The sequence below is a fragment of the Dreissena polymorpha genome, chromosome 4 (genome assembly GCF_020536995.1).
Source record: "Dreissena polymorpha isolate Duluth1 chromosome 4, UMN_Dpol_1.0, whole genome shotgun sequence".
In the NCBI taxonomy this organism is placed as follows: Eukaryota; Metazoa; Mollusca; class Bivalvia; order Myida; family Dreissenidae; genus Dreissena; species Dreissena polymorpha.
Window position 1 is genome coordinate 54,140,083 of NC_068358.1, and position 27,525 is coordinate 54,167,607.

The 27,525-nt window shown below is 35.6% G+C and overlaps 1 protein-coding gene across 1 annotated transcript in view; it reads left to right on the plus strand.

Annotated features, from left to right (window-relative positions):
- Positions 1 to 1,845: 1,845 nt before the first annotated feature.
- LOC127879733 (proline-rich transmembrane protein 1-like) overlaps positions 1,846 to 27,525 on the plus strand; it is a 94,901-nt gene continuing 69,221 nt past the window's right edge. The window contains exon 1 of the mRNA XM_052426750.1: positions 1,846 to 1,989. Coding sequence (XP_052282710.1) covers positions 1,971 to 1,989 — 19 coding nt within the window. The 5' untranslated portion in view covers positions 1,846 to 1,970. The remainder of the gene's footprint in view (positions 1,990 to 27,525) is intronic.

Sequence of the window (27,525 nt, forward strand, 5' to 3'; positions counted from 1 at the left end):
GACAGACCGACCGACAGACCGACATGTGCAAAGCAATATACCCCCTCTTCTTCGAAGGGGGGCATAATTAATGCCCGACAAATCACTAAAACTGGTTTGTTCCAAGGACGCGCGTATCAATATTTAAAATATGTACGGATACTTCGCGTGTGGCCAGTTGACATATATGTTCTAATTTCACTTCCAATCTTCTTTTGGTTTCCTGTTTTGTATCTATAGATTTATGATCAGCAAGTTGTAATAATGTAAAATAAGCCGCGAAAACTCCGCTTAACATCCCGTACTGCGTGTGATGCAGCTAAGAACTGCACAGAAAAAGACATTCGCTATCTTTGATCTCATTCATTGAAATCTTTACCTTTCACCAACTCAAACCACAATCAATGCCGTATATCTTTTTTAAAGATATTTCTTGTTTGTTTTTCGCGGGAAAATATATTCAACACATGTTCATGTACCAAGTTAGCTTTGTGTTTCATATAAATAGATATTGTTGCGGAAAAATGAAAAGGGAGTCTATTGTGTCATCAAAAAATAAAAAAAGAGCATTTTGTATCTCGTTCAATCAATGTTAACATACATCTAGCGTTAAAATTTTGGCTATTTCAGTGATGAACATCGATTTTTTTGTTGATTAACTTTTTTACGGAATATTTTTCGAAATATTCGTTGATTTTGAGAATGTATGTTTGACTATTTCAATGAAGAACACCGATTTTTATTGATTAACTTTTTTACGGAATATTTTTCGAAATATTCGTTGATTTTGAGAATGTATGTTACTTTAAGTGTCAAAAGTCTGCGTTATTGTTTGGTTAGGAGTAGGCTTTTGCTTCTAGAGGTCACAGGTATGAGAGAAGTTATTTTTTTACTTTATATTTTTCTGTTGTCATGGGATGTTAACCTAAAACAAAACATATAATAGAATAGATTGACCCTTACAATATAATTACATTAAACACAACAGTAACACTGAAATAAAAGCATTCTTAATAATAACGAACCTTAGTTTGCCAAATGCGGTTTATGTGCAGCTTTTTTCTCCAGATGTCAAAGGTATGAATTTTAGTGAACACAAACATTCTTGATATTGCTGTACCCAATGATTGAATTTATTTAAACAAGTGGACACGTTTACAGATAGAGGAATCTATGACGGTAGTGTCAAATATTTGTTTAATGAGGTTTAAACCTGTATTCTTATACATGTATCGCTTGACATACTGTACTGACATACCAATAAAATTTTAATACTGAATTATTTCTAACAATTAAGTTTACATATGATTCCTTTATTCATTTTAGAAATCGTGGTTAGTATCACGATTTATGTTGTTTTGTTTTCAGTTCCCATTTTTACCTCTGGAGAAAACAAAATATTGCACATAAGCCTCACATTGCGAAGTTTCATAAACATTTGAATGAACTGTTGTTCTAAAGTACCAGCAAAACAAAAGCATAAATATGTCATCGCTTAACATAGATAACGTTCACATGATAAAGGCTTTTTATCATATCACACATCACGTTGATTATTTAACGTTAATGGTTGCTCCTTTCGACATTCGTTTTATTTACATGTTCATTACTTCAGTCTACCATAGTTCAATTAGTAGTCCAATTATATTAATCATGAATCAGTCTTAAAATTTACTAAAACTGTAAGTGTTAGCGTTACTTTGGTGACATTCTTGACCAAACACGATTTGCCTTAATATTAAACTAGTTTACAATACGCAAGTCTTCTCGACTGTTATTGTTCACTTCATAAGCTTTGCAGCATTCCTGACCGTGTTACGCGCGATCGATAAATATATTCTCTCAGTTGGCTGTAAGCACTGCTCGAAAAAAATGTGTTGCGAAATTCAACAGGGATGTATCTTAGTTGTGTTTTTCCTTGTTGACTTTTGTTGTTGTTTTGATTTGTGATTTTGTATCAGGTTTAGCTTGTGTGAGGACTATACATCACTATGAGTGCAGCAGAACAAGGTAATTGCATGTGTTAAAAATCGAGCGATTATGCAATGTTTTTATTAGCTTAGCTGGAATATTGGTAAATGAATGGTAGAGTAAGATACACGGGCGGTTATAGGATCTCGGTCAGGGCGGTGCGTAAAGTCGATCATGGTAAATAGAGAATAACAGGTTACTGCCTGATCGTTTTGTAATAGATCAGGCAAGGCTTAGAATAATATAACAGCGAGGCTTGCTGAGCCGTTGTTTTATTCGTGCCGAGCCTGATATATTACAAAAAGATCAGACAGTAACCTGTGTTTTCTATTTATCACACCTCTATGTCCCCGATTTTAAAGAAATAATGAACAAATCGCTAAAAGGCTGCAGTTTTAGCGGGAAAGAATATGACTTTTGTCGGTTGACGTGTTAATAATGACGTCATGAGCACGCGCGCTTAATATTAGTAAAAAATGTTTTTTTTTGTTGTGTTTGTTGCATTTTGTGCTTAAAATATATTACATCTTGGTATCGAATTGTTTGTTTTGTTGAATCTTATTCGATTTTAATAACAATGATTACTTTATAGTTGATTTCAGTAATATGACAATCATCCACTCATGACTGATATAAGAACTTCCGGTTGACCATGATATAAAAAAATATATCAGGCAACGTTATATCAGGCAGATATCAATGCGGTGGTATGATAAAGTGCGTAAAGTCGATCATGGTAAAAAGTATATGTAAGCTTCTTATCTTTCAGATTAAACTTGTGGGGGCTGGGACTGGGGAGAGGGAGGGGTATAGACACAGATTGTGCTAAAGTAAGGTTATTTCAAACTAAATGGCAAAGTTGCATGCTTTCCATTGGTATATCTCATCTGAGCACATAGCGATCATTTGAAAATGTAGGATACAGTGATGTATGTGGTCCTTTAGTGCGCGCGTATGAAACATTGGTTTTATTTTTTTCATCTAGCTACTTTTCCTCCATACCTCCCTAATATATTTTAAAGAAACTTCATAGGAATAGTCTTAGGGTAGTCAATATAAACGGACTCCCAAAGCCTTTGATAATTGTTGCTATGGCGGCTCTTGAGCATCAGAGTACGCCAGAGGCTGTCGAAATTCGATTTATAACATCAAGAAATTATTGGATTATTACGGGTTCAGTTATGTCTTTAGCAGCGTTCATGATATTAATGTTAATTTTTCTAACTGATTCTAAAATCCAGAATTATAGACTCATATGAACAAAATTAGTACCACACGCTAGAAGATAGTTCAATTCTAGACATATATAGAAAAAGTCAAATCTTGAATATGAGAATTACCTAGACTTAGTTCCGAAATATTAAAGATCTATTTATGCCGATGAACATTATCTGTTCACCTCCGTTCCAAACAGACTGGTAAATATTATGGAAACAATATTGCTAGCCAAGAAAGATATTGTCTTTGTTGTAATGCCACGGATATTCAGAACGAATTTCATTTTTGTATGTATTTGTTTAACACGTGTTGATATAAGAAAGAAATACATAAAAATATTACTATAATAATTCATCTGCTTTAGTATGTACAATAACTACAATAACACAAATAGGTCTCAACTAATTAAACTTTGTTTATTCGTTAAGGAATCGTTGAGTATCAGACCGAATTTGTTAAATCGTAGAAAGCAATTTACGAATTGTTCATCGTCGGTACTTTAATATAGAATTGTTTTGTATATATATTCATGTTTTGACACTTGATTTTCTGCGAATAAACATGTTGACGTATATCAATACCAACCACATGTTAAGTTGACGATTTACATTGTGCACGTCAAATAAATGTCGGTCGGTCATTTGTAGTTTCCTGGCGATAAAAAATAGATTTTCAAATTATTTTTTTAACATCTTCTCTAAAACTAGCACGGGCAGAGTTTTAATTTTTGAGAGGTAATACCGCCTAGAGGTCTTATTCACTTTTGCTCAAATAATGCCCCTGAAGTCAAATCTGACCCGCTTCAGGGGCCACATGATTTATATAGACTTACATAGTTAATAACTTTTTAAATCCTATATGCAACCGCACGGGCCAGTGGTTCAATATTGAGTGTGTCACATCGTTTGCTAGTCTACTACAAAGTTCAACGAAGCCCCGGGGGTCACAAATTTCCCTTACCTGCGGGTTTTCTGTACATGTATAAAGAAAGCGCTTAAACAAAAAAATATTTTTTCTCTTAAACTGAAAAGCTGAAAGGTTTGGTATTTTGCTTTCAAAATTGTTTGTTGGTAATCAACTAAGATTGTAAGAATAAAGCCCCCAGTGTCCAAACTGACCACGTTAAGGGACACACGATTTACATAGATTTAACAAGTAAATAACCTAAAAAGTCGTCTCTGGAACCACGTGTGTCAGGGCTTGAATATTTGGTGATTCACATCTTATGGCGGATTATTACCAAGTTTGATCAAAGAATTACCTTAGAGTCAAAACCAACCACGCCTAATGGGTAACATGATTTGCATAGACTTGTATATATAACTAGAAAAAGTATATTCGTTGAAGCCGCAAGGGTTGTGTTTAAAGACTTGTTGTGGGACATTGTAAGGTGGCCATCTTCTTCGCCTAGATAAAAGCCACAGTTGTAACAAAAACATTACATCTGCTCATAACAGTACAGATTCTACATGTCTCCGGTGAGCGACCTATATCATTCAAGGCCTTTGTTAAGGTCACTGCCTTTTTATTTGTTCATAATGGTAAAGACATATGTGTTGATAGTAACGTCCTAAATTGTATGATCCAAATATTTATCTATGGATAGTCTCAAGTAAAAGTATTTGTGGTTATTATAAAATCAACAGAGTTTATTGTTGTATATTGTGTATTTGGTATGTGACTGTCAACACTAATGTGAAGGCGATATCACAGGATACACGAAATTCTATTCTACAATTTTATTAACATCTTTACAGGTAGCATATCAATCTCTTGCACGACGGTTACATTACATTCACTTGCACGACGGTTACATTACATTTACCTCTGTGATGGGCTCAAAACGGACTATTTTTATGAAAGCGTCTCATTCATGTCATCATCATTCCAGGCGTTCATCGTGGAGGTAACAGTATACTAAACAATCTCTTGCACGACGGTTACATTACATTCACTGCATTGAAGAAAACCATCTCATACCATATCATATATCAGTCTTAATTCATTATTACAAAATTTATATGGTTTTCTTTATGTTAACAAACCTACATGCATACATACGTCGAAGCAATGCCTAACGTCACTCAATAAAAATTATGTTCAATTGTTTATATTTGTTAAGTGCGTGGAATGATTCCATCTGCGTAAATGGGCAATACAATAGTTCCAAAGAGTTGCATTAAAACTCGCAAGTTTTTGCACGATGTATCGTAAATTTAAAATTCCTATTTCATAATTTTACGCCTCTGATCCTAAAAAGTCCAAATCAAAGATACTTTGAATGCATTCGTTAGGTTTTACCCAGTTTCTGGGCAATGCTGAGCCTTTCGCAGAGGTGTATGTGAGAGCAAGGAACGACAACTCTGCTTGGAGATTGGTAGCATATAATCGTCTATACTGTTGCGTTGCTAGATAGCGAGTGTGCAGGGCTTAGCACCGGAGCGGGCTCTAGCGGGAACGCTTAACACGTGGTTGATCACGTGGTTGTTATAATGTTCTGATAATACATTTCCCTCATCATAAATAAAAAAATAAATTGAAATACATGTTTAAATCAAAATATAACAATATTAAAATTCCTGCATAATTATAGAACACGATGTATTCTATGTAACGATTTTGTACTGTATTGAGTCTTAAGTGCTTGTATTTATCAGTGATCATAAATATCATCGGTTATCATACTCTGCTCCGTCGAAGCGCGCATTTCTCGTAACTTCTCTCCCAGACCGTGGTGCGTAAGAATTGTCTGAATGTATGACCTGGACAGTCCTGGCGGAAGCAGCTGATTGGGGTTCCATAGGGGTATTTTCAAGAATATTGTAATCTGGTACAGATATGTCTGATACTGATACATATTCGTTAGTTTTGTGTACACCAAGGCTATTTCTGTGATACACTACTCCTTTTCGTGTTGGAAAGTTGTAAGACCGTGGACAGTGCTTTTGTATCATTTTTCCCAGAACCCAAATTTTACCCATCTGTATCCTTACAGGGTCATTTAGGTAGTTCTGCTTGCTTCTCGCTTGAGTGTTTTTTTTACACCGTTTGACCTTGCGGGCATTGATAATCTGGGGGCACAGTGCTTTGTTTGTAATCGGCAATACTGACTTAGTTCTGCGATTGAGTAGCATCTGTGTAGGGCTGTAGCCACAGTTGAGTGGTGTGTTTCGGTACTCTAACAGTACGACATAGATATTCCGATTGCTATCTCTAGCCTTTTTCATGAGTTTTCTCGCGATGCCTACACTTCGCTCGGCCAAACAGTTTCCTTGCGAGTGTAACGGCGATGATATTGAGTGTGTGAAATTCCACGATTTGGCAAAGTCTTCAAACTCAGTGCTAGAAAACTGAGGCTCATTGTCACTATGCAGCACGTCGCAAATTCTGTTGCGAGCAAAATGTGTCTGCAATTTTCGAATTACTGTGTTCGACTTCGTATCCGGTATTAAGTCAATGTCGAAGAAATTCGAATAATGGTCCATTATCAGTAGGTAATCCCTATTGTCAAAATGAAACAGGTCTGTTGACAAAACTTGGCAAGGCCTGTCTGGGAATTCTGACGTAATCATTGGCTCTTTAGCATTGGAGTCTCTGTAAGTGAGACAAAGTGGGCACTGTAAAATATGCTCTGAGATAAGCTTTTGCATTACAGGGTCTTGGTAACGCCGAAATGACCTATGTGAACCTGTCTGATCATTTCGGGCTGCAGAGATCTCGGAATTAGGAGTTTTTTACCTCTGAAAATTAGGTCATCTTTCATAAGAAAGATCATCCCTTTGATTGAAGGATTCCATAACCACGGGGTTACATTTTGACCGAGATTCAGGCCAGCCATCGAGTATCGTCTGCTTCAGATTTTGCATCTGACTGTCGTCACGAATAGCCTGTCTGATCGTTTCTAAACTTCTGTCAGTCACCAGCAGTTGCTTTCTGATCGAATGCACGTGTGTGTCCAATTCGTTAATTAGAGTTGGGTACGTGCCATTTACTGAGTGTCTTGACAAATAGTTTGAGACGGGTATGTCTCTACCACGCACATGCTCCACAGTGATGTCGTATTTCTTTAATGGCAGAAGTAGTATCTGCAGCCTGGGTGGCGCTGCCGATATAGGCTTTTTTTATGATAGATGAAATCGGTTTGTGATCACTGTAAACAGTCACGTGTCGTCCGTACGTCAGTTGGTGGAATCGCTTGCAACCAAACACAATTGCAAGTAGTTCGCGTTCAATGTTTGCATATGGTCAATGTAAATTGCCGCCAAAGAGTCTTTTGATGATGTTTGCTTTCGCAGACTCTCGGCGTCAATAGTACACCCTATATGTTTAATAGCGAGAGTTCCGACACGAATTTCGGTCGCTTCACTCCTGAGTTTAAATACACACATATTGGTGACTATTATAGTATAAATAGTATATATTGAGCAGAATATATCGAAATGTACCTGTTAATAAACTATATTTCGAGTTTGTTTCATCCAATATAAATCTTTGTAGTAAAGGTTCGTGTTATCTTCCTTTGTGAATGTGAGCTCGACTTCACAATCGAACTGGAGGTTAAATTCAACTATGTTTGTTACTGAGCTCGAACAAAAGAATTATGTGTGCAATATGCGCAAACAGTAAGAAATGAAATTGGAAAAATTATCATAAAAAGAAGAAGAAGCAAAAGAAGAATTATAACAACATTTTACAATACCAATAGTAGTTGATTAAAATAATACTTATAGTAATAGTAACAACAGCAACAATTAATTGTAAACAAGTAATTTATAGTTAAGTATTTGTATGTGGATACGCTTTATTTACAAAAGTAGGATTAATGATTAACAAAGTCAACATTAATTAGAAAATGCTTTTTATAATAGTAACAACAACAACAGCAACGATAATGCTTATGATAAAAATAATAATAATACTTATGATGATGATAAAAGTAATCATGGCGATGATCGAGATAACGACGATGATGATATTGATCATTATGATGATGATAGTGATGAGTATACAGCTTGAATTAGCAAATATTAGGGTAACACTTAACATTAGGCAGAATTCAACAGAAATTTACTCTAAACATTTCTTAAATGCAATCTGTTTTTTTTTTAAATTACCAAAAATGACAATAATGATCACTGAGGATTTTTTAATCTGGTCTGCTTTTTCAGGACAATGGCATTGTTCATAGCACACACTACAACAAAAACACTGTTTACAAACGCACACATCACATGTGTTCTCACAGGAATCATGAACTGGGATAGACGACTTCTCCATATCCTTTGGTAGCAAAGCTGTGAGTGTCCTGTTCCTGACACATACAGTAGTTGTTTATGATTGTGAAATCATCAACGCACATGGCTTTTAAGCAAATCCATTTTTAGGGAATAAGAACGGTCGATGCCTGTTTTCCCTCTCGACCCGCACGACCTACCTCCTGCCAGTAGGTAAGAACGGATTTGTGTGCTACCCAGTGTACAATTAAACTGACGTTGGGGATGTAAACACCCATCTCAAACGCAACCGTTGAAACAATAATCCTTATTATTCCATTTTTGAGGTTGTCAAGTATGCGGTTCTTTTCCTTTTCCGTTGTGGATGCAGTGAACATCTCCACTCTTCTGCCTACAACAGAATGTTTTTCCTCTGCATAGACCTTCAGCCCAATGGCATCTAACAACCAAGACCAAACGCCATATACCATCCTGTATTATCCGCAATATATAACAGTTTTAAAGACGTATGGATTCATGTTACGTCGCAATACAAAAAAAACACAATTATGATCAATGTTATGCTACAGTATAGTAAAAGTAAATTAACTGATTATCAGGTAACTGTTGAATTAATTTTTAAAACAATACATGTATATTAACCTATGACGGGATTGTAAGATTAAAATAATTATCTCTGAAAACAGCATTATTTTGTAAATATAAATGCCCGAACTGCAGAATATGATTTAGCCATTGATTAGTTGTCAGTGTGCACACGTGCATAGTCAAGGAGCCACTGCAATTCCTCCTCGTAGCGCTGTGAACCCGTACTTGTCACAACGAGGGTTATGTTAGGTCTTTATAAGAAATAGATTCAACAATGCATAAGTTAAGGAAACCAGTATTACTAAACAATTTGTATCATGAAGACAACTGTTTGAAGCATATTTCAAGCGGGACCCTTAGTCCCCAAGGTGGCGTACCTGTAAGCAATCGGAAACGACCAGAACGTGCCACGATGAGAATGACCTACAATGTAAATATACCAAGCGTGTGGTCTGGGCCGGACTAAACGATTTAGTTCGGCGAGATGCGGTTCGTCACAATGATGAGCCAATGATGACAACATATTGGAAAGCTGACCTGCTGCAGTTCCAATCGTATAACCATCCAAAATATTTCATTCTTGGACATAGATTAATAGCATGCAAGTATACACACATTTTATTGTAATTCTCTTTAATATGAAATTGTTTGCCGGCATTTGTTTACTTAAAAATATACAATAAATATGAAAATAAATAGGTATTCCTGAACATAAATCTTGAATTCTTTAAGCTGTTAATGGTTGGCTGCCAGGAAGGCTCAGGAACGACTTGGTTTAGAACTGGACCGTCAATATGAGAGGTGAAAGAGACTCAAATGATGAGGCCGACCTTGTCAGCGAATTTCTGAATAGAGAGTTCAAAGGTACGTTTACATATGTGTTGGTGATTTTAAACGTGTCTCAGAATCCGACATTTAGTCATTACATTAATCCAGTCTCTCTCTCTCTATACATTACTTTCAAAATCAAGGCTCATAAATAGAGTTCGAACTCACGCCTTCATTAATCTGCTGACATCATTGAACATTTCCGAACTGTGACATACCATGAAAATCGTATGTCTTTCATGTACATTTTATTCGTACGAATGAATAATGTCTGTACTAAATCAACCAATTAGTAATAGTTTTAAAAGATAACTAACTCAGTTGTGTTAAAGTGAACATAACGATGATCTATATCCATATGTTGAAGTAATTATACAGTAATTATCAAACTCCTTATTTCCAGCGAGTCTTCGTGTGGAGGTTGGAGGTAAAGCCACGTCAGACACGCTTGCCCGTCATGGCACATTAGGTGGGGGAGTTGGGAAAACAATCTAACAAATGTACTTCTCCACGACGAAGGGGCGGGACGAACACGTAGGGAAGAGGGCGGATACGAGAAGGAATGAATATCTCCGGAACAGTGTAGGGCTCCTCATACGTGAACAGATGATTAAAGTTGTCGGCAAACGTTGTCACAAAGCATTTCAAACGTTAAAGAATTTTGTTTGTTTGTTTGTTTTATTTGTGCATACATGTCAAGCAATTTACAATTCAATGCAATCAAGGCAATAAATAACGTATAGATTGCATTATAATCATATTCAGAAACATGCATTAGATGAATGGTGCCATTTATCAAAGATCCAAATAAGATAACGACATGATGCATACACAGGATAACCCGTAAAGCTTAGACATGTAAACATGAAAAAGCTTATTTCCAACGGGGTTCCCTGGATTTAGTCGAACAGATCTTATAAGTGACTATAAATATATTGTTTTTCAGTTCTTAATATAGAATCGACATGATCCTACACATGATTTCTTCTACAAATTAAGTGAGTCTTTCAAAAGTTGATATGATAATACACTGACACGAATAAATAACATAAAAAATAATGAATTACATAAAATAAAACAAATCTAAAAGTAAAAATACATGGAATTCTCGTCTACCTTCATATCATTTAATAGATGTGTCTTAACAAGTTTCTTAAAAGTAAATTTCGATTCGATGGATTTTATATTATCGGGTAATGCATTCCAATCCGTAATACCATTGTAGTAAAATGAAGAACTAGTAAAGCCATCAACTTGAGGTACATAAAAATTAAATCGGGATCTATTCCCATACTGATGGACATCTGTACATTTGACAAAATTGTCTTTCATATAGCTTGGACATTTATTGTAGAAAATCTTATGGATGTGGTTAAGCCGAAGTTGCTTGCATCTTTGCTCAACGTTCAATAAACCAAGTTCCTCAAAATGCGATACAACAAGTGATGTCCTACAATGGGAATTGTCAATAAAATGAACCATTTTATTTTGGACTATTTGTAACTTGTGCTTAAGCTGTTTCGTGAGTCCACAATACCACGAAGAGGATACATAATCTAAATGACATTGTATTAAAGAATTACATAAGCCTTTTCTAAGACTTTTATTTAAAAAATCACGCTGTCTATATAAAAATTTAAGTCTAGAGTTAACCTTCTTGACGATATTATTTACAATAGAAGTACCGGACAAACCAGCATCTAGAATAGAACCAAGATATTTTAAATACGTCTGAGATTTTATAACATGATCATTACATTGTATATGAAAATTGTCCACCTTGGTGAGTTTACGTTTCGAACCAAAAAGAATACATTCTGTTTTGCCTAGATGGAGGGATAGCTTATTGTCAATTAACCACTTACTACAGGACTCGAGTTCTTTGCCTAAAACTTGACTGATGGTACTTGGATCTTTATGTGAATACAAAATAGCACTGTCATCAGCATAGAGTATTAATTTACAGTTGGATGATATACTTGTTTCATATCATTAACGTAGGTCAAGAACAAAAGAGGACCCAGTATACTCCCTTGGGGAACACCACACACGACCGATTTGAAATCCGATTTATCGGCATTAACATGTACAGACTGCGTTCTATCAGCTAGGTACGAGCGAAACCACTCCACAGACTCCACTCCCATCGCACGAAGCTTCCGACACAGAATGTCATGATCTACAGTGTCGAATGCCTTCTGTAGATCTAACATAATCATACCAGTAAACAAGCCATAAGGGGTTTGTCCACGTATATGATCAGACAGGTGAATAAGACAGGAGTCAGTGGAGTGATTCCCCCTGAATCCACTCTGATACTCATACAACAGACCGTTCTTTACTAAAAAGGATTCCAACTGGTTGTATACAGCTCTCTCTCTAATATTTTTGAAACAATGGACAAAATACTAACCGGTCTATAATTAGAAACCTCGGACCTATTGTTTTTCTTAAACAGTGGTTTTACCTTAGCACTTTTTAAATCAGTGGGAACTACATTGTTAACAATAGAGCTATTTATCAAAAATGTAATATGAGTTTTGATATAAGGAGCAGAATCTTTCAAAAATCTGGCCGGGATTTCGTCTAACCCAGTACTTTTAGAACAATTCAATTTTCTTAACTCTTTGTAAACAAAATCTTCAGAAACTGTATGAAGTTTAAAAGAATTATGAGCAGGATTTCTGTCTTTGTAAAACGATTTAAAAATGTTAGATGCTGTATTAAATAGATTTGGAGCAGTAGGAAGCTTATCAACTAGTACTGAAGCAACAGTTGTGAAAAAATAGTTAAAATGATTGGCTATTGTTTTAGCTTCAAAACATAGGTTGCCCTCTACATTTAAAACAACATTGGGTGAGGATTTACTATTATTGCTATGACCTAACGATTTTAAGTGAGACCACAGACTTTTAGGATTGTGTTTGTTTTCTTCTAATTGATCACAAATATATTCTGCCTTTGCTTTCTTCACAGACCTTTGGACTATATTTCTATATGAACAAAACTTTTGAAAAAATTCCTTATTATTAGTTTTTTAAAATTTGTACATAAAATAGTCCCTAATTTTAATTAGTTCTAAAATAAAAGAAGAAGTCATGATCTAGTACCAAATTCACATGTGGAGTACACGTTCTCTCTGACATATTGGAGAGACGCTGGCGTATTGTGGCTAAGTGAGGGTATTGACTTCAACAGCATTCATGATTATTTTCGTATGTAGCTCCCTACTATACTATCCGTTTTTTTATTATAAATATTTCATACAAAATCATGCTACTACTTATTCCTTGTGACTTCTTACAATCATGCGTTTCTTTGATTTTGGGTTTTGTATGCCTGTTGTTGAACGATTACATTAATACATGTATATATATTACCATAAAATGTGTTTTGGCCTGGGGCGAAGCCCTAAGGCCATAGTAATGATACAAATTTCTGAGACAGTCAGAATTTGCTGGCTGCCAAAACATCCACGAATGAATGAATACCTAAAAGTCTGATTCACCACTTGGCGGTCATTTATGCGCAATAAAAGAAGAGGGACCTATACAAACAAATAGGTCCCTGCAAAGAAGTTCTTCGAAGATCTCAATAACACACATTGTAAATAGAGAACATCACTAGCTAATATGACAGTGTCATAAAACGTGTAAAAAAATATTATTGAAGCAAAATTGCTAAGCATTGGGAACGACATAATTTTTATTATTGTTTGCATATTCATGCGAGAATAAGTTCCTCACTTGACGGTCTAGGCCGAAAATATACGAGTGTCTACGGAGACAGTAAGAATAATATTTTATGATACATTTTTTAAAGATATTAGCACTCTAATGAACTTCGTGCAGTATCGCCTTCTTTCGTACATATCCTTCACTCCGAACGTTATCCGGGAATGTGCGGAAAACTACGAATATTCTATAAAAACAACGCAATGAAATACTAAATGTAGGACACGCTACCTAAATACAATGACAACAAATATTGTTGACATTGTACCTGACAGATTGGGTCGTTTAAAGAAAAAGCAATTTGCTATATTGAAAGAGAAAGATTAATAAAAGTGTTATAATTGTTCATATTAATGTGACTGGAGTTAATGATAAACGTCAACTAATGCATGGCAGTGTTGATATTTATGAAGAAAACGATTCCTGGAAATACGAATGTCAAACGATTGAAAATGTTGACCACTGTGAAGAATAACGTTTAGAACCCGTGTCACTTACAAAATTTAATATTGTTGGTGAGCAGTAAAATGGGATGAAGTGGATTGTGCTTGTGTGATGACTGTAGCCATATGAACGGGTTATCGTACGAAAAAAACCAATCACGTAAAGAAGAGTCTTCAACTTTTCAAGAAAGGAATGCCTTGTTTTGCTATCAACACAAAGCTCGGAACAGGAAGGTACATGGATTATGCAATATTTTTTTCAAGTATAACAGTTTCATTATTGATAATTGGAGTAAAGTAGATTATCAGGCTCATATTTGCTTTCATTTTGAAAAAGAACATATGCCATGTAAGGAAAAAGTTGTGTTGTAAATGCATGGAAATCAAGGACAGCATATTTGAATTTTATGACCAAGTAATGATGTTTTCCTCAAGCAAACAACAATAAAGTATATTATGTCCCAAATACTAAAATTACTATTCTGAAAATGATATGCCAATGACTGCTACTTGTGTGATCACCAATATTATGTATTATGATTATTCAAATTAAAATGCTGCATATTTATTATCTTTTCAGCAATGATCAACAACATTGGTGGTACAGGAACGGTTAATTACTTTTTGTCAACACTGTATGTTCCAATGATCAATTGAACTTAAAGAACATAGAAAATTCATCAAGTTTCAACTATCTCCTTTATAGCAAACAGGCTTATAAGATGGAAACGAAGTAGGTATTTCACTGATGTATGTGATTGTTAATGTAGAACCAATGTTTTAAGTAATAAATAAAATGTAACGTTAATAGTCAGTTTCATATCCAGTAGGGATAATACATGTATTTGGTATTAACATTTGGATGAAGAATGTATATATGTGGTGTTTACACTAACTTATAAATCAAGTTTAAAAGAGTGTATCATATAAAATGCTAGTAATGACATGTTATGTCGTTAATGTCTGAATAAATAAAAACTATGACGCAGTTCTTCTTTCTCCTATACAAGTGCTTGTATATTTGAAATATGTATACTAGTATGATTGTTTTGTTAAATAACATAAAGAAAATGTTGTCAATTTATAGAAACAACTTTGAGAAGGCTTATTGAAGCCAAATAAATAAGAAAAGACCAAATATTTTTATTTTAATAAATAAAAATGGTTAAACAAATTTCATACACAATTTGCAATTATGCATAATTGTGTTCGACTGAAACTTATTGAAGTTCTTATGAACCTGCCTGAATATAAATACATGTACTAGTCAAATATTAACTTCAAAGGAACAATGGTGTTATCTTTTCAGTGATAGATTGTATGCTGATTACCTGTGCAGGAGGAAAATGAAACCAGAGGGATTATGGACTCAAATTTTAACCCATAAAAAAGCTAGGACTTTGCAGTCACTGAGTGTTCTTGTTTACAGTCATGCGTTCAATGCTGCAACAACATAAATTTTATAGCTGGCTCTGGACTCAACCTTATGCGTCTTAAAATGATCTTTGAACGCGATGGTCTCCAGAACATTTTTATAATGAATACCTCTGACGGTCAGCCCAGGGTCACCAATGCCAAGCGTCTTTTGGAGACACTAATTCCAACCTGTCGAAGTTCTTCAAAGAACTACCATGACAATCATGTATGTGTTTTGTTTGTCATAATTAGTTCTATGTTTAATATCACTAGTATCACTAGTCATTGATTAATTGATAAATCTATTTTCCTTTAAAGGATCTTTTCACGCTTTGGTAAATTGACAAAATTGAAAAAAAGTTGTTTCAGATTCGCAAATTTTCGTTTTAGTTATGATATTTGTGAGGAAACAGTAATACTGAACATTTACCATGGTCTAATATAGCCATAATATGCATCTTTTGACGATTTTAAAACCTAAAAATTATAAAGCGTTGCAACGCGAAACGATTGAATAATTTGGAGAGTTCTGTTTTTGTCGTTAAATTTTGTGAAACTACGAAGATTTCTTATATAAGGTATAAAATACTCCAAGTATATGTACTCGGCTGAATAGCTCAGTAGGCTAAAGCGTTTTTACTTCAGGACTCTGGCAGGACTCCAGGGGTCACTGGTTCGAAACCTGGTCCGGGCAATGTTCTTTTCCTTTTTTTAATTTTATTCTTGATTTTTTACTGGAGCTTTTACGATCCAATGTTTACATTTATCGATATAAAGCATTTAATGAATAAGTTAAAAAATGCCAAAATCTGTGAAAAGGCCCCTTTAAACGTGTTTGATTGAATGATTTAATGTGCCTTGTTACTTAATTATTAATGTTCTTATTTCCCTGTAACATTTTCAAGTCTTATTTATAGAAGAACGCATTTCACGTGCAATTTCAAACTAGTTTAGCAAATCTTACTGCACTGAGTAGGTTCAATCTCACACATGATATATGAGATGTATGTATGTTTATATATGATAATGAGTTTATTATAGGCTTTTGTCTTTTTTTATCTATTTTAATTTTTTTTGGAACATTTAGCTCATCTTTATGCTCACATATAAAAATCTAAAATTCAGTATGGCGTTTCTTGAAAAGGGGGATAACCTTGATTGTAAAGCGGGAACTTTTCGTTTTCACTGGTGACTCCCATTTTTAGCTCGACTATTATTTATGAAATATATATAGTGGAGCTATCCTACTCACCCCGGCGTCGGCGTGAGCGTGCAAATGTTAAAGTTTGCGTACCATCCCAAATATTTCCTATGTACCTTGACATATTGCTTAAATATTTTGCATACTTCTTTACCAACATGACCCCAGCCTATAAACAAGAGCAGACAACTGTATCAAGCATTTTGTAAGAATTATGGCCATTTGTTCACTTAGAATATGCATATAATTAATGTTAAAGTTTGCGTACCACCCCAAATATTTCCTATGTCCCTTGACATATTGCTTTCATATTTTGCAAACTTCTTTACCAACATGACACCAATATATAAACAAGAGCAGACAACTGTATCAAGCATTTTTTGTATGAAATATGGCCCTTTGTTCACTTAGAATATGCATATTATTAATGTTAAAGTTGCATACCACCCCAAATATTTCCTATGTCCCTTGACCTATTGCTTTAATTTTGTGCATACTTCTTAACCAACATTACCCCAACCTTTAAAAAGAGCAGACAACTGTATCAAGCATTTTGTTAGAATTATGGCCCTTTGTTCACTTAGAATATGCATATTATTAATGTTAAAGTTTGCGTACCATCCCAAATATTTCCTATGTCCCTTGACCTATTGCTTTCATATTTTGCAAACTTCTTTACCAACATGACACCAATCTATAAACAAGAGCAGACAACTGTTTCAAGCATTTTGTAAGAATTATGGCCCTTTTTTGTCTTAAAAACTGAATATTTTGTTAAATTTTGTTTTTAGATCCACTTCACTTCTAAAGTATCAAAGCTATTGCTTTCAAACGTCAAATATTTTGTTACTACCACGAGGGTACTGTACCTGGCAAGTTAAATTTGACCTTGACCTTTGAATGACCTTGACTCTCAATGTCACAAGAATAAATTTTAGTTAAATTGCCATAACTTCTTTATGTATGATAAGATTTTATTAATAATTTGACAATACCACACTTACCTGAATACCACAATGGACTCCACCCAAACAAAACAATACCCCACGCCCCAACCCAGAATCCCTGCACCCCCCGCCCCCCGCATAATTTTTGTTCCTTTTTTATTTTTGAAAGATTGTTTAATAAATGACCACACCCCACATTATACCCCCGCTCAACCCCCCCCCCCCACCCAGACTTTCTTTGAAACATGGTTAAAAAAACTACAAATATGTATTTACTTTATTTTTGAAGGACCGTGCAAACATCCCACCCAAGCTATTGCTATCAAACTTGAAAAAAAAATCTTATTAGTTTGTTTTATGTCTTTACAAATGTTCAATAGATTGTTGAAAATATACCTGAACTATTACCTTGACCTTATTGAATAGTTTGAACAATTTTCCCATGATGGCTTATGTTATACTCTCAAGCACTCGAATAGTCGAGCGCGCTGTCCTCTGACAACTCTTGTTTTCTTTATTTTTCATTCAAGCATACATTGTAGATGATTTCTATGTTCGAAGATTGTAATTTCCCTTTGCCATGTTTTTTTTTGACAATTTATTTAAAAAAAAGACTCGTGACTAGAGATTGCAATTTTTCTCGTTTTCGAAGGATAATGACATCACTTGTTTGTTAATTTTTATGTCCCCCCCCTTCGAAGAATTGTTTTGCACATGTAGGTCGGTCCGTGGGTCGGTCCATCTACCAGATGGTTTCAGGATGATAACTCAAGAACGCTTAGGCCAAGGATCATGAAACTTCATAGGTACATTAATCATGACTGGCAGATGACCCCTATTGATTTTCAGGTCACTAGGTCAAATGTCATGGTCACAGTGACTCGAAATAGTAAAATGGTTTCCGGATGATAACTCAAGAATGCTTAGGCCAAGGATCATGAAACTTCATAGGTACATTGATCATGCCTGGCAGATGTCCCCTATTGATTTTCAGGTCAATAGGTAAAAGGTCAAGGTCACAGTGACTCGAAACAGTAAAATGGTTTCCGGATGATAACTCAAGAACGCTTACGCCTAGGATCATGAAACTTCATAGGAACATTGATTATGACTGGCAGATGATCCCTATTGATTTTCTGGTCACTAGGTCAAAGGTCAAGGTCACAGTGACTCGAAACAGTAAAATGGTTTCCAGATGATAACTCAAGAATGCTTAGGCCTAGAATCATGAAACTTCATAGGAACATTGATAATGACTGGCAGATGACCCCTATTGATTTTCAGGTCACAAGGTCAAAGGTCAAGGTCACACTGACTCGAAATAGAAAAATGGTTTCCGTATGATAACTCAAGAATGCTTACGCCTAGGATCATGAAACTTCATAGGTACATTGATCATGACTGGTAGATGACCCCTATTAATTTTCAGATCACTAGGTTAAAGGTCAAGGTCAAAATGACAAAAAACGTATTCACACAATTGCTGCCACTACAACTGACATCCCATATGGGGGGCATGCATGTTTTACAAACAGCCCTTGTTTCTTTATTCCTTTTGTCACTTGTTATAACTATCATATTTGTATATATTATGCATTTTCTATAAATACATACTAAAAAAGTGTTGTTTGTTCAACATTTGGATGAATGAGAATGAATTTTGTAAATAAATGGTTCACAAAAAATGGAGGAAAACAAATTTCGGTGGTTCGAAACTGAAAATGTCAAAATAAATTATTGTACGGTGAATTGTATTTAAACTTTAATGGTTAATGCAGAATACCACAATACTTAGAAATATGCGAAGAAAGAAGAGAAAAGCAACATGTTAACACCCTCAATCTGCGCAGAAAGCGTTAACTTTTTCACACAATTTTCTTTTCTTTCATTTTAATGAATGCCGTTAGAGTCCCGGTATAGCTACGGTACATAAGAAAACAGACGCTCTGCCGGAATGCCACCGGCATTTACCGGGGCTCCGCCGGGGCATTACCGGCGACGACCGGGGTGAAACCGGGGCGTTGCCGTAGCTCTGCCGGAGTCTGATGCCGGTATAGACACGGTGCGTGCCGGCGAAGTTACGGTATACCGGGGCTCTGCCGGGACGCTGCTGGCTTTCACCGGGACACTACCGGCGCCAACCGGGGCTATGCCGGGATCTGTAGAGTTGAACAAAAGGTAATCGTTTCCACAACCAGTATCGCGTTGTCCTCCACCGTCTATGTACACTGTAGTATATACACAACTATTGTCTTTTCTTGCAGTCTCTGAGCTTCTGCACTCAACCGCTAGGGTCAATCCGTATAAATTCGGACAAAGGTAGAAATTCGGACAAAACATCCTAAATGCATTTTACGTCACACTAAACCTAGCCCCAGGCCTTCAGCGCCTACAGCGCTTTGATTGTTATTGTTAAATGTAAAATTTATGCATACAATATCGTGTTACATCAATAGCTAGTATTGACATTAATATCTTTGACGAATCAATGCTTCAAAATATTAGAATCGACAGTAACGAAATACCCCAAAAGTAATAGGTACAAAATAGCTATGGTTCAGATAGTCGATCCCCGTGTTACTTATTTATTCGATACAAAATGCCAAAATGTTTGCCTTTGAGAAAATGATCGTTCCATCTACTTTCGCGTTTCAGACCTTGACTGGAAACGACGACATGGGCAAAGAATGGCACTTCAGTCGCACAGACTAATCACTTGTCCGGTTCAAACGGACACCCTTTTTGAGCTCATTTGAGCGCGTTTCGCAAGTTTTGATATACTCTGCCCTTGACCTGCCACTAATAAAAATGTTGTCGACAATTCAATGGACTCCTGGTGAATTTTCAAACATTGCATTGCATTTCTGCATGAAAATGTCATCCGAGGAACTAATTCCGAACGGCTGTCATAGGTATCGGTACCTTCCAAACGGTGTCGAAAAACACGTCAGTATGGAAGTCTCGTGGTTCAGTTTCACACTCAAATTGGCATGTGTGATATCGAGGAGGGTGCTTAAGTGTGTAGCTCCTGATAAGTCATTCGTAACGTTTTCTAACGTCGGCATTGGGTAATGGGGTCTGCATATAGCGTCATTCAAAGAGTATGGGTCTATACATATTTTGCCTGTCTTTGAGGGCTTATGTGACTTTTCGCGGGGGAATCACGACTAGGACTGCATTATCTTTCAAATGCAATTTGGCATAACTTTGGATTTTCCCTACATTGCTGAATAGCGTTTCGGACATCACAGTGTCCTTGGCTAGAAGCGTCTGCACTTTTGGGGAGTTTTCTACTGAATACGTCAATTTGATCAAGTTTAGATCAAGTGATGATTTGATGCCAAGCAGTGGATGGGCTTTATTTCCGACTACTTCGTCTGATAAGTGGGAGCAAGGGAGACGTACTTTGCCAATAACATTATTGAGGTCACCTGAGTATGAAGTGAGTTTACTGTCGGCTGCTCAGCTTGAGATTGCGAAATGTATTGTGAAGGATTATATTGCACTCACTTCCTGTATCAATTTTGAAATTTACCGGAGTCATGTTTGGCACAATCGAAATTTGTACAAATGCACGGTCTGGTAATTGTGAAGAATGTGCACTTACCACGTCAACGTAGTACTCCAGATTGTCGCCATATCCACTGTCACTGTGTCCAAAGGCACCTTCCACAGCAGTACTCAATGCCATGCACATATTTGTGCGCACTCCGTTGTTGTCTTCACTTACAGGCAAAATGGTTGAGTTTGTGGCACTTTCTGCACTGCTTTCCAAAGGCAGACAGGATGGTTTGTTTAGCCAATGGTTGTTTCCGCAGTTGTCAGGGGTTTCCGTCCACGGTGTTGCTGTTGTTGTTGTTGTGGGTACTGCTTATGTGGTGACTGGCGTCGTTTCGGTCCTGATTTCCGCTTGGAGGCGATGGCGTCGTCTGGTGCTGCCGTCATTGACGTTGCGCCGGTTTGAGTTGAATCAATGTTCATCGATGCCATTTGATGTTGGCATTATTCAAAACTTTGGTCAATCTGAATTGCCTTATCGAGAGTTTTTTACCCTCGTTCATCAGTTTTTCTCGAATTGGTGTGTTGTTGGTACCGATCACCAGTCTGTCCCGGATCATCTTGTCTTGGATGTAATTGTCTTTAAATTGACAATCTTGCACTCCGATGCGGAGTCGGTGATGAACTGAGTTTGCCCCTTAGACTTCATTGTAAAAACGAAATCTGGCGAAGACAGGGTTAAGTTTCGACTGCACGTGCGTTTGAAATTTTGTATAGTGTGCCTGAAGACTTTTGTTTTCCTCGTCGGAGAGCTGCCAAGTTTGATAACCGTCTCGCCATTTGTCGTCAATCCATAAAAGAACGTAGGCCAATCTTTCTTCTTCATTTTTGTCCTTTAATGGCCCTTTAAACACTAGTTAGGTGTGACGTTTGAACTTCTCCCATGCTTCAGGTAGATTTGAACCTTCCCAGTCCATCCTTGGCGGTGTAATTCCAGACATATTCATTGTCACTGTTTTGTATTCCGCGCGTCGTGAAATATATACAGATTATATCCAATGCATGTGAACGTTAAGTCCGTAGTTCTGACACCATGTTGTATATTGTGTATTTGGTATGTGAATGTCAACACTAATGTGAATGCGATATCGCAAGATCTATTCCACAATTTTTTTTACATCTTTACAGGTAGCATATAAGCGTCTATACAGTTGCGTTGCTTGAAAGCTAGTGTGTATGGCTTAGCGCCGGAGCGGGCTCTAGATGGAACCCTTAACATGTGGTTGATCACGTGGTCGTTAAAATGTTCTGATAATACAACATTCATAATAAAACATTATAATATTCCTGAGCAACATTTGTTGCGGGTCACAATGATCTTATGTCACTAAGCAAAATATGTTTGTTGTTGAAAGCATATGGCGAATTTCGGTATGAAAATATGGCTACGTTTTGTATAGTATGATAGTTCGGCTACATAAGGAGAGCAACAGTCATCGGATTCATTTGCTTGTAAATCATTGACCAGGCCCGTAGGGATTCAGCCGCCCGCCATAATGTTACATTATCGGAATGGAATATTTATAATGAACTTGAAAGTTACTGTATGTAGCATCTTCATAATAATATTTATTAGACTTGTTCATAACAATGAATTAAAATCAAGTTGTTTACGTATTGCTACTTACCGAATTACTCATCATGATTAAAAAACTAGGTCACTAAAAAAATAAGAAAAAGTTTTATGAGAGTCCAGACGTTACAAGTTAGTCTTTTTTTATGAAACTTGGTCAGAACTTTTGTTCTAATGATACCTCGAACAAATTATGGTTCTGGTCAGTTGCGACAAGTAAGTTTTCCATAATCGGCATGAGCGATTTTATCCAATTCGGAAAAGTACCGGTACCGTGCCAATGAAAAACATGAGCGCGAAAATCCTTGAAATTTGGTAAATTTAGGTCGTGAAAACTTCAGATTGGAAAACAATGGTCTTTTTAATAACCTTGATACTTAATATCACAAACCCATCTAAATGTTCTTTTACATGAATTTTGCTGCACTGTTAAGTCCGAACGCTCCTTTAAATTGTACCCTTGTAAAATTGAACTTAAAGAACGAACTTTTATTAAACTTGTTTATTTGGGGAATTCGCTAAGGAGCAATTGGAAAGTACATTTTACGGGTACTAGAGTTGCGACACCTTAAGGGTTTCGCGGGATGGAATGAGTGGGAACTAAAAAAATGTGGGTTCGAAAATTTTGGGTAAGAAAATGTGGGAACACAAATTTTGGGTACTCAACAAATGTGGGTACGAAAATTTTGGTTACGAAAAAAAATGTGGGTACGAAAATTGTGGGTACAAAGGGTCAATGTTAAGGTTTTAGCATGGCGTACGTCGGACGGCGAAAAGACACGACACGACACGATGAGCTGGCTATGACCTCAGGTATTCTCCGAAAACAGCCGAGCGCATATGCATAAGTCAGTGAGTAATACTCAACAAGACTATTGTCAAGCAAATTTGTCCCCTACCGGCTCCACCATTGTCAGATTTTTTTTATTGTTTTTATTTATTGCCAGAGAAACCAGAATTTTTGACGTAGGAACAAAATGAAATCACGTGCATAATGTCCTTATTGCCATCTATCCATGTTTCAAGTTTCATGAAAAAATATTAAGAACTTTTAAAGTTATCGCATGATTCAGAAAAGTGTGACAGACTGACTGACTGACTGACGGACACACAGAGCACAAACCATAAGTCCCCTCCGGTGAAACAGGTAGTGGACTAATAAAAACTAGGCACGGCGTATAAAATCAGAACCACTGGGCCGAATCTGCTGAAACTTGGCATTATTATAGATTATAGTCCAAACAAGCTACAGAATGAGCGTTTTTGGACCTGACAGCGTAAAACATTAACCAATAATGGACCGCACAAAATGGGTCATTTTGTACAAAAAATGTAAACTTTAAGTGGCATTTAATGACCTTTAGACATCAGAAAGTTGCAAATTTTTAATATTCTGCACACTTCGACTTGTTTTTTTACAAATTTGGAAGCATTTATGCTTGGGATGTATATAAACCCTGTTATTCAGTGTCAAATTGGCCAAAAATCACAGTATAATCCCAAAAATGGCTAAGCAGCAATGCCCCTTTAACATTATTCCTTATATTTAATTGTATTGTTTAAAAAGATAACTGTGTATATTTAATCATAATGGCTCTGTATATCACAAATGATTGGCCACTGCTGGGGCTTGAACCCAGAACTCATCTCACATTGTAAGATGTGTTTTTCAATTAAACTACAATGACTGTATCTTGTGAAGTAGAGCCAACATTACACCCAAATACCGGTAATTGAAAAAATCATTCTGTCCATATATTTGTACTGGTCGTTTCTGACACATGTCGCATAACTGTTTACAACAAAAGATGTATACATATATATATATACATAAATGGGGGAAAAATAAACCGTCTATTTTTTAATTTTTGTTTCATATATACACATTTGCTAGCAATGATTTATAATTATATCATGTTGAAATCATTTATAGACAGAATATTACTGAAACTGCAATACACTATAAGATGGATAGATATAATGTTTCATTCCATCTAGTACAATGAACAAATGTTCTTCCGATGCCATTTTCACTAAGGTATCATATAGGTATTGAATCCTGATATACGACTTACGAAAAATGTATGTTGGTTAGCATGAAATATTCAACAAATCCTCATATTCAAGCTGGGTCATCACTTAGTGAAATAATTTGTGGACATATCGTAATAGAAAAATGCATTTCATGCCTCTAGATTGCTTTATTACAGGGTTCCCAGCTTTTTGTATGAACAAAATTCCCTGATTTTTCCCTGATGGAAAATAAAACATCCAGGATCATAATGTCGACCTATTTCTTGTTTTAGACACCCTGAATAAATAGCAGTTGCAGACATAACTTATTTTTAAAGCTACATGTATACTACAAAGTCACCATAGCCACGCAGAGGAAATAATTTGCTGTTTTAATTGTATGGACTTCTCGAGACATGTTGGGAAAGTCTGCCCAAACAAATTTCCCTGATTTTTCCCTGATTTCAGGAACTTTTCCCAAATTCCCAGACTTTTCCCTGACTGGAAAAAGTGAAAGTCTTTTTCCAGGTTTTCCCTGATTTCCAGGTTGGCTGGGAACCATGTTAAACTATGATAAAATGTTCTTTAGATGCCATGTGTATTAATATATAGGTCGATTTTTCTGAGATATTAATGAAAATGCCTTTGGGTATGTGGCGAATATTTAAAAAATCTGCAACTTGATATATGGTGCTAACACGGTAAAATTGTATGAGCCCAAATTATAATAGATGAATGCGTATTATGCTTCTCTGCTTATACTATGACGACATGTTCATACAATGCCATTTTTATTAATATACATGTATATGCCAAATTTAATGAAAAAGACTTGAAAATGTGTGTCGCAAGATACCAAGTAAGAAAAAAATCAGCATTTTTATGTAGGGTCTTCACACAGTAAAATTATTTGTGCCCAAAATAATAATAGATGAATGCATATTAGGCTTCAATGTTGCTTATACTATGACTAATGGTTCATACGATACCATTTTTTTTAAATATCTATGCCAAATTTAATGAAATAGACTTGAAAATGTGTGTCGCCAGGTACCAAGTAAGAAAAAAATCATCATTTTTATCTAGGGTCTTCACACGGTTAAATTATTTGTGCACAAATAATAATAGATGAATGCATATTAGGCTTCAATGTTGCTTATACTAGGACTACTGGTTCATACGATGCCATTTTTATAAATATCTATGCCAAATTTAATGAAATAGACTTGAAAATGTGTGTCGCCAGGTACCAAATAAGAAAAAAATCAGCATTTTTATGTAGGATCTTTACACGGTAAAATTGTTTGTGCCCAAATAATAATACATGTAGATGAATGCATATTAGGCTTCAATGTTGCTTATACTATGACTACTGGTTCATACGATGCCAATTTTATAAATATCTATGCCAAATTTAATGAAATAGACTTGAAAATGTGTGTCGCCAGGTACCAAGTAAGAAAAAAATCAGCATTTTTATGTAGGGTCTTCACACAGTAAAATTATTTGTGCCCAAATAATAATAGATGAATGCATATGAGGCTTCAATGTTGGTTATACTATGACTAATGATTCATACGATACCATTTTTTTTAAATATCTATGCCAAATTTAATGAAATAGACTTGAAAATGTGTGTCGCCAGGTACAAAGTAGAGAAAAAAATCAGCATTTTTATGTAGGGTCTTCACACGGTAAAATTATTTGTTCCCAAATAATAATAGATGAATGCATATTAGGCTTCAATGTTGCTTTTACTATGACGACATGTTCATACAATGCCATTTTTATTAATATATATGCCAAATTTAATGAAATAGAATTGAAAATGTGTGTCGCCAGGTACCAAGTAAGAAAAAAATCAGCATTTTTATGTAGGGTCTTCACATGGTAAAATTATTTGTGCCCAAATAATAATAGATGAATGCATATTAGGCTTCAATGTTGCTTATACTATGACTACTGGTTCATACGATGCCATTTTTAAAAATATCTATGCCAAATTTAATGAAAAAGACTTGAAAAAGTGTGTCGCCAGGTACCAAGTAAGAAAAAATCAGCAGTTTTATGTAGGGTCTTCACACAGTAAAATTATTTGTGCCCAAATAATAATAGATGAATGCATATTAGGCTTCAATGTTGCTTATACTATGACTAATGGTTCATACGATACCATTTTTTTTAAATATCTATGCCAAATTTAATGAAATAGACTTGAAAATGTGTCGCCAGGTACCAAGTAAGAAAAAAATCAGCATTTTTATGTAGGGTCTTCACACGGTAAAATTATTTGTGCCCAAATAATAATAGATGAATGCATATTAGGCTTCAATGTTGCTTTTACTATGACGACATGTTCATACAATGCCATTTTTATTAATATATATGCCAAATTTAATGAAATAGAATTGAAAATGTGTGTCGCCAGGTACCAAGTAAGAAAAAAATCAGCATTTTTATGTAGGGTCTTCAAATGGTAAAATAATTTGTGCCAAAAATAATAATAGATGAATGCATATTAGGCTTCAATGTTGCTTATACTATGACTACTGGTTCAAACGATGCCATTTTTAAAAATATCTATGCCAAATTTAATGAAATAAGACTTGAAAATGTGTGTTGCCAGGTACCAAGTAAGAAAAAAATCAGCATTTTTATGTAAGGTTTTCACACGGTAAAATTATTTGTGCCCAAATAATAATAGATGAATGCATATTAGGCTTCAATGTTTCTTATACTATGACTACTGGTTCATGCGATGCCATTTTTATTAGTGCTGCAACAATACGCCAAAAACCGTATTGCAATATATTGTCAGTTCA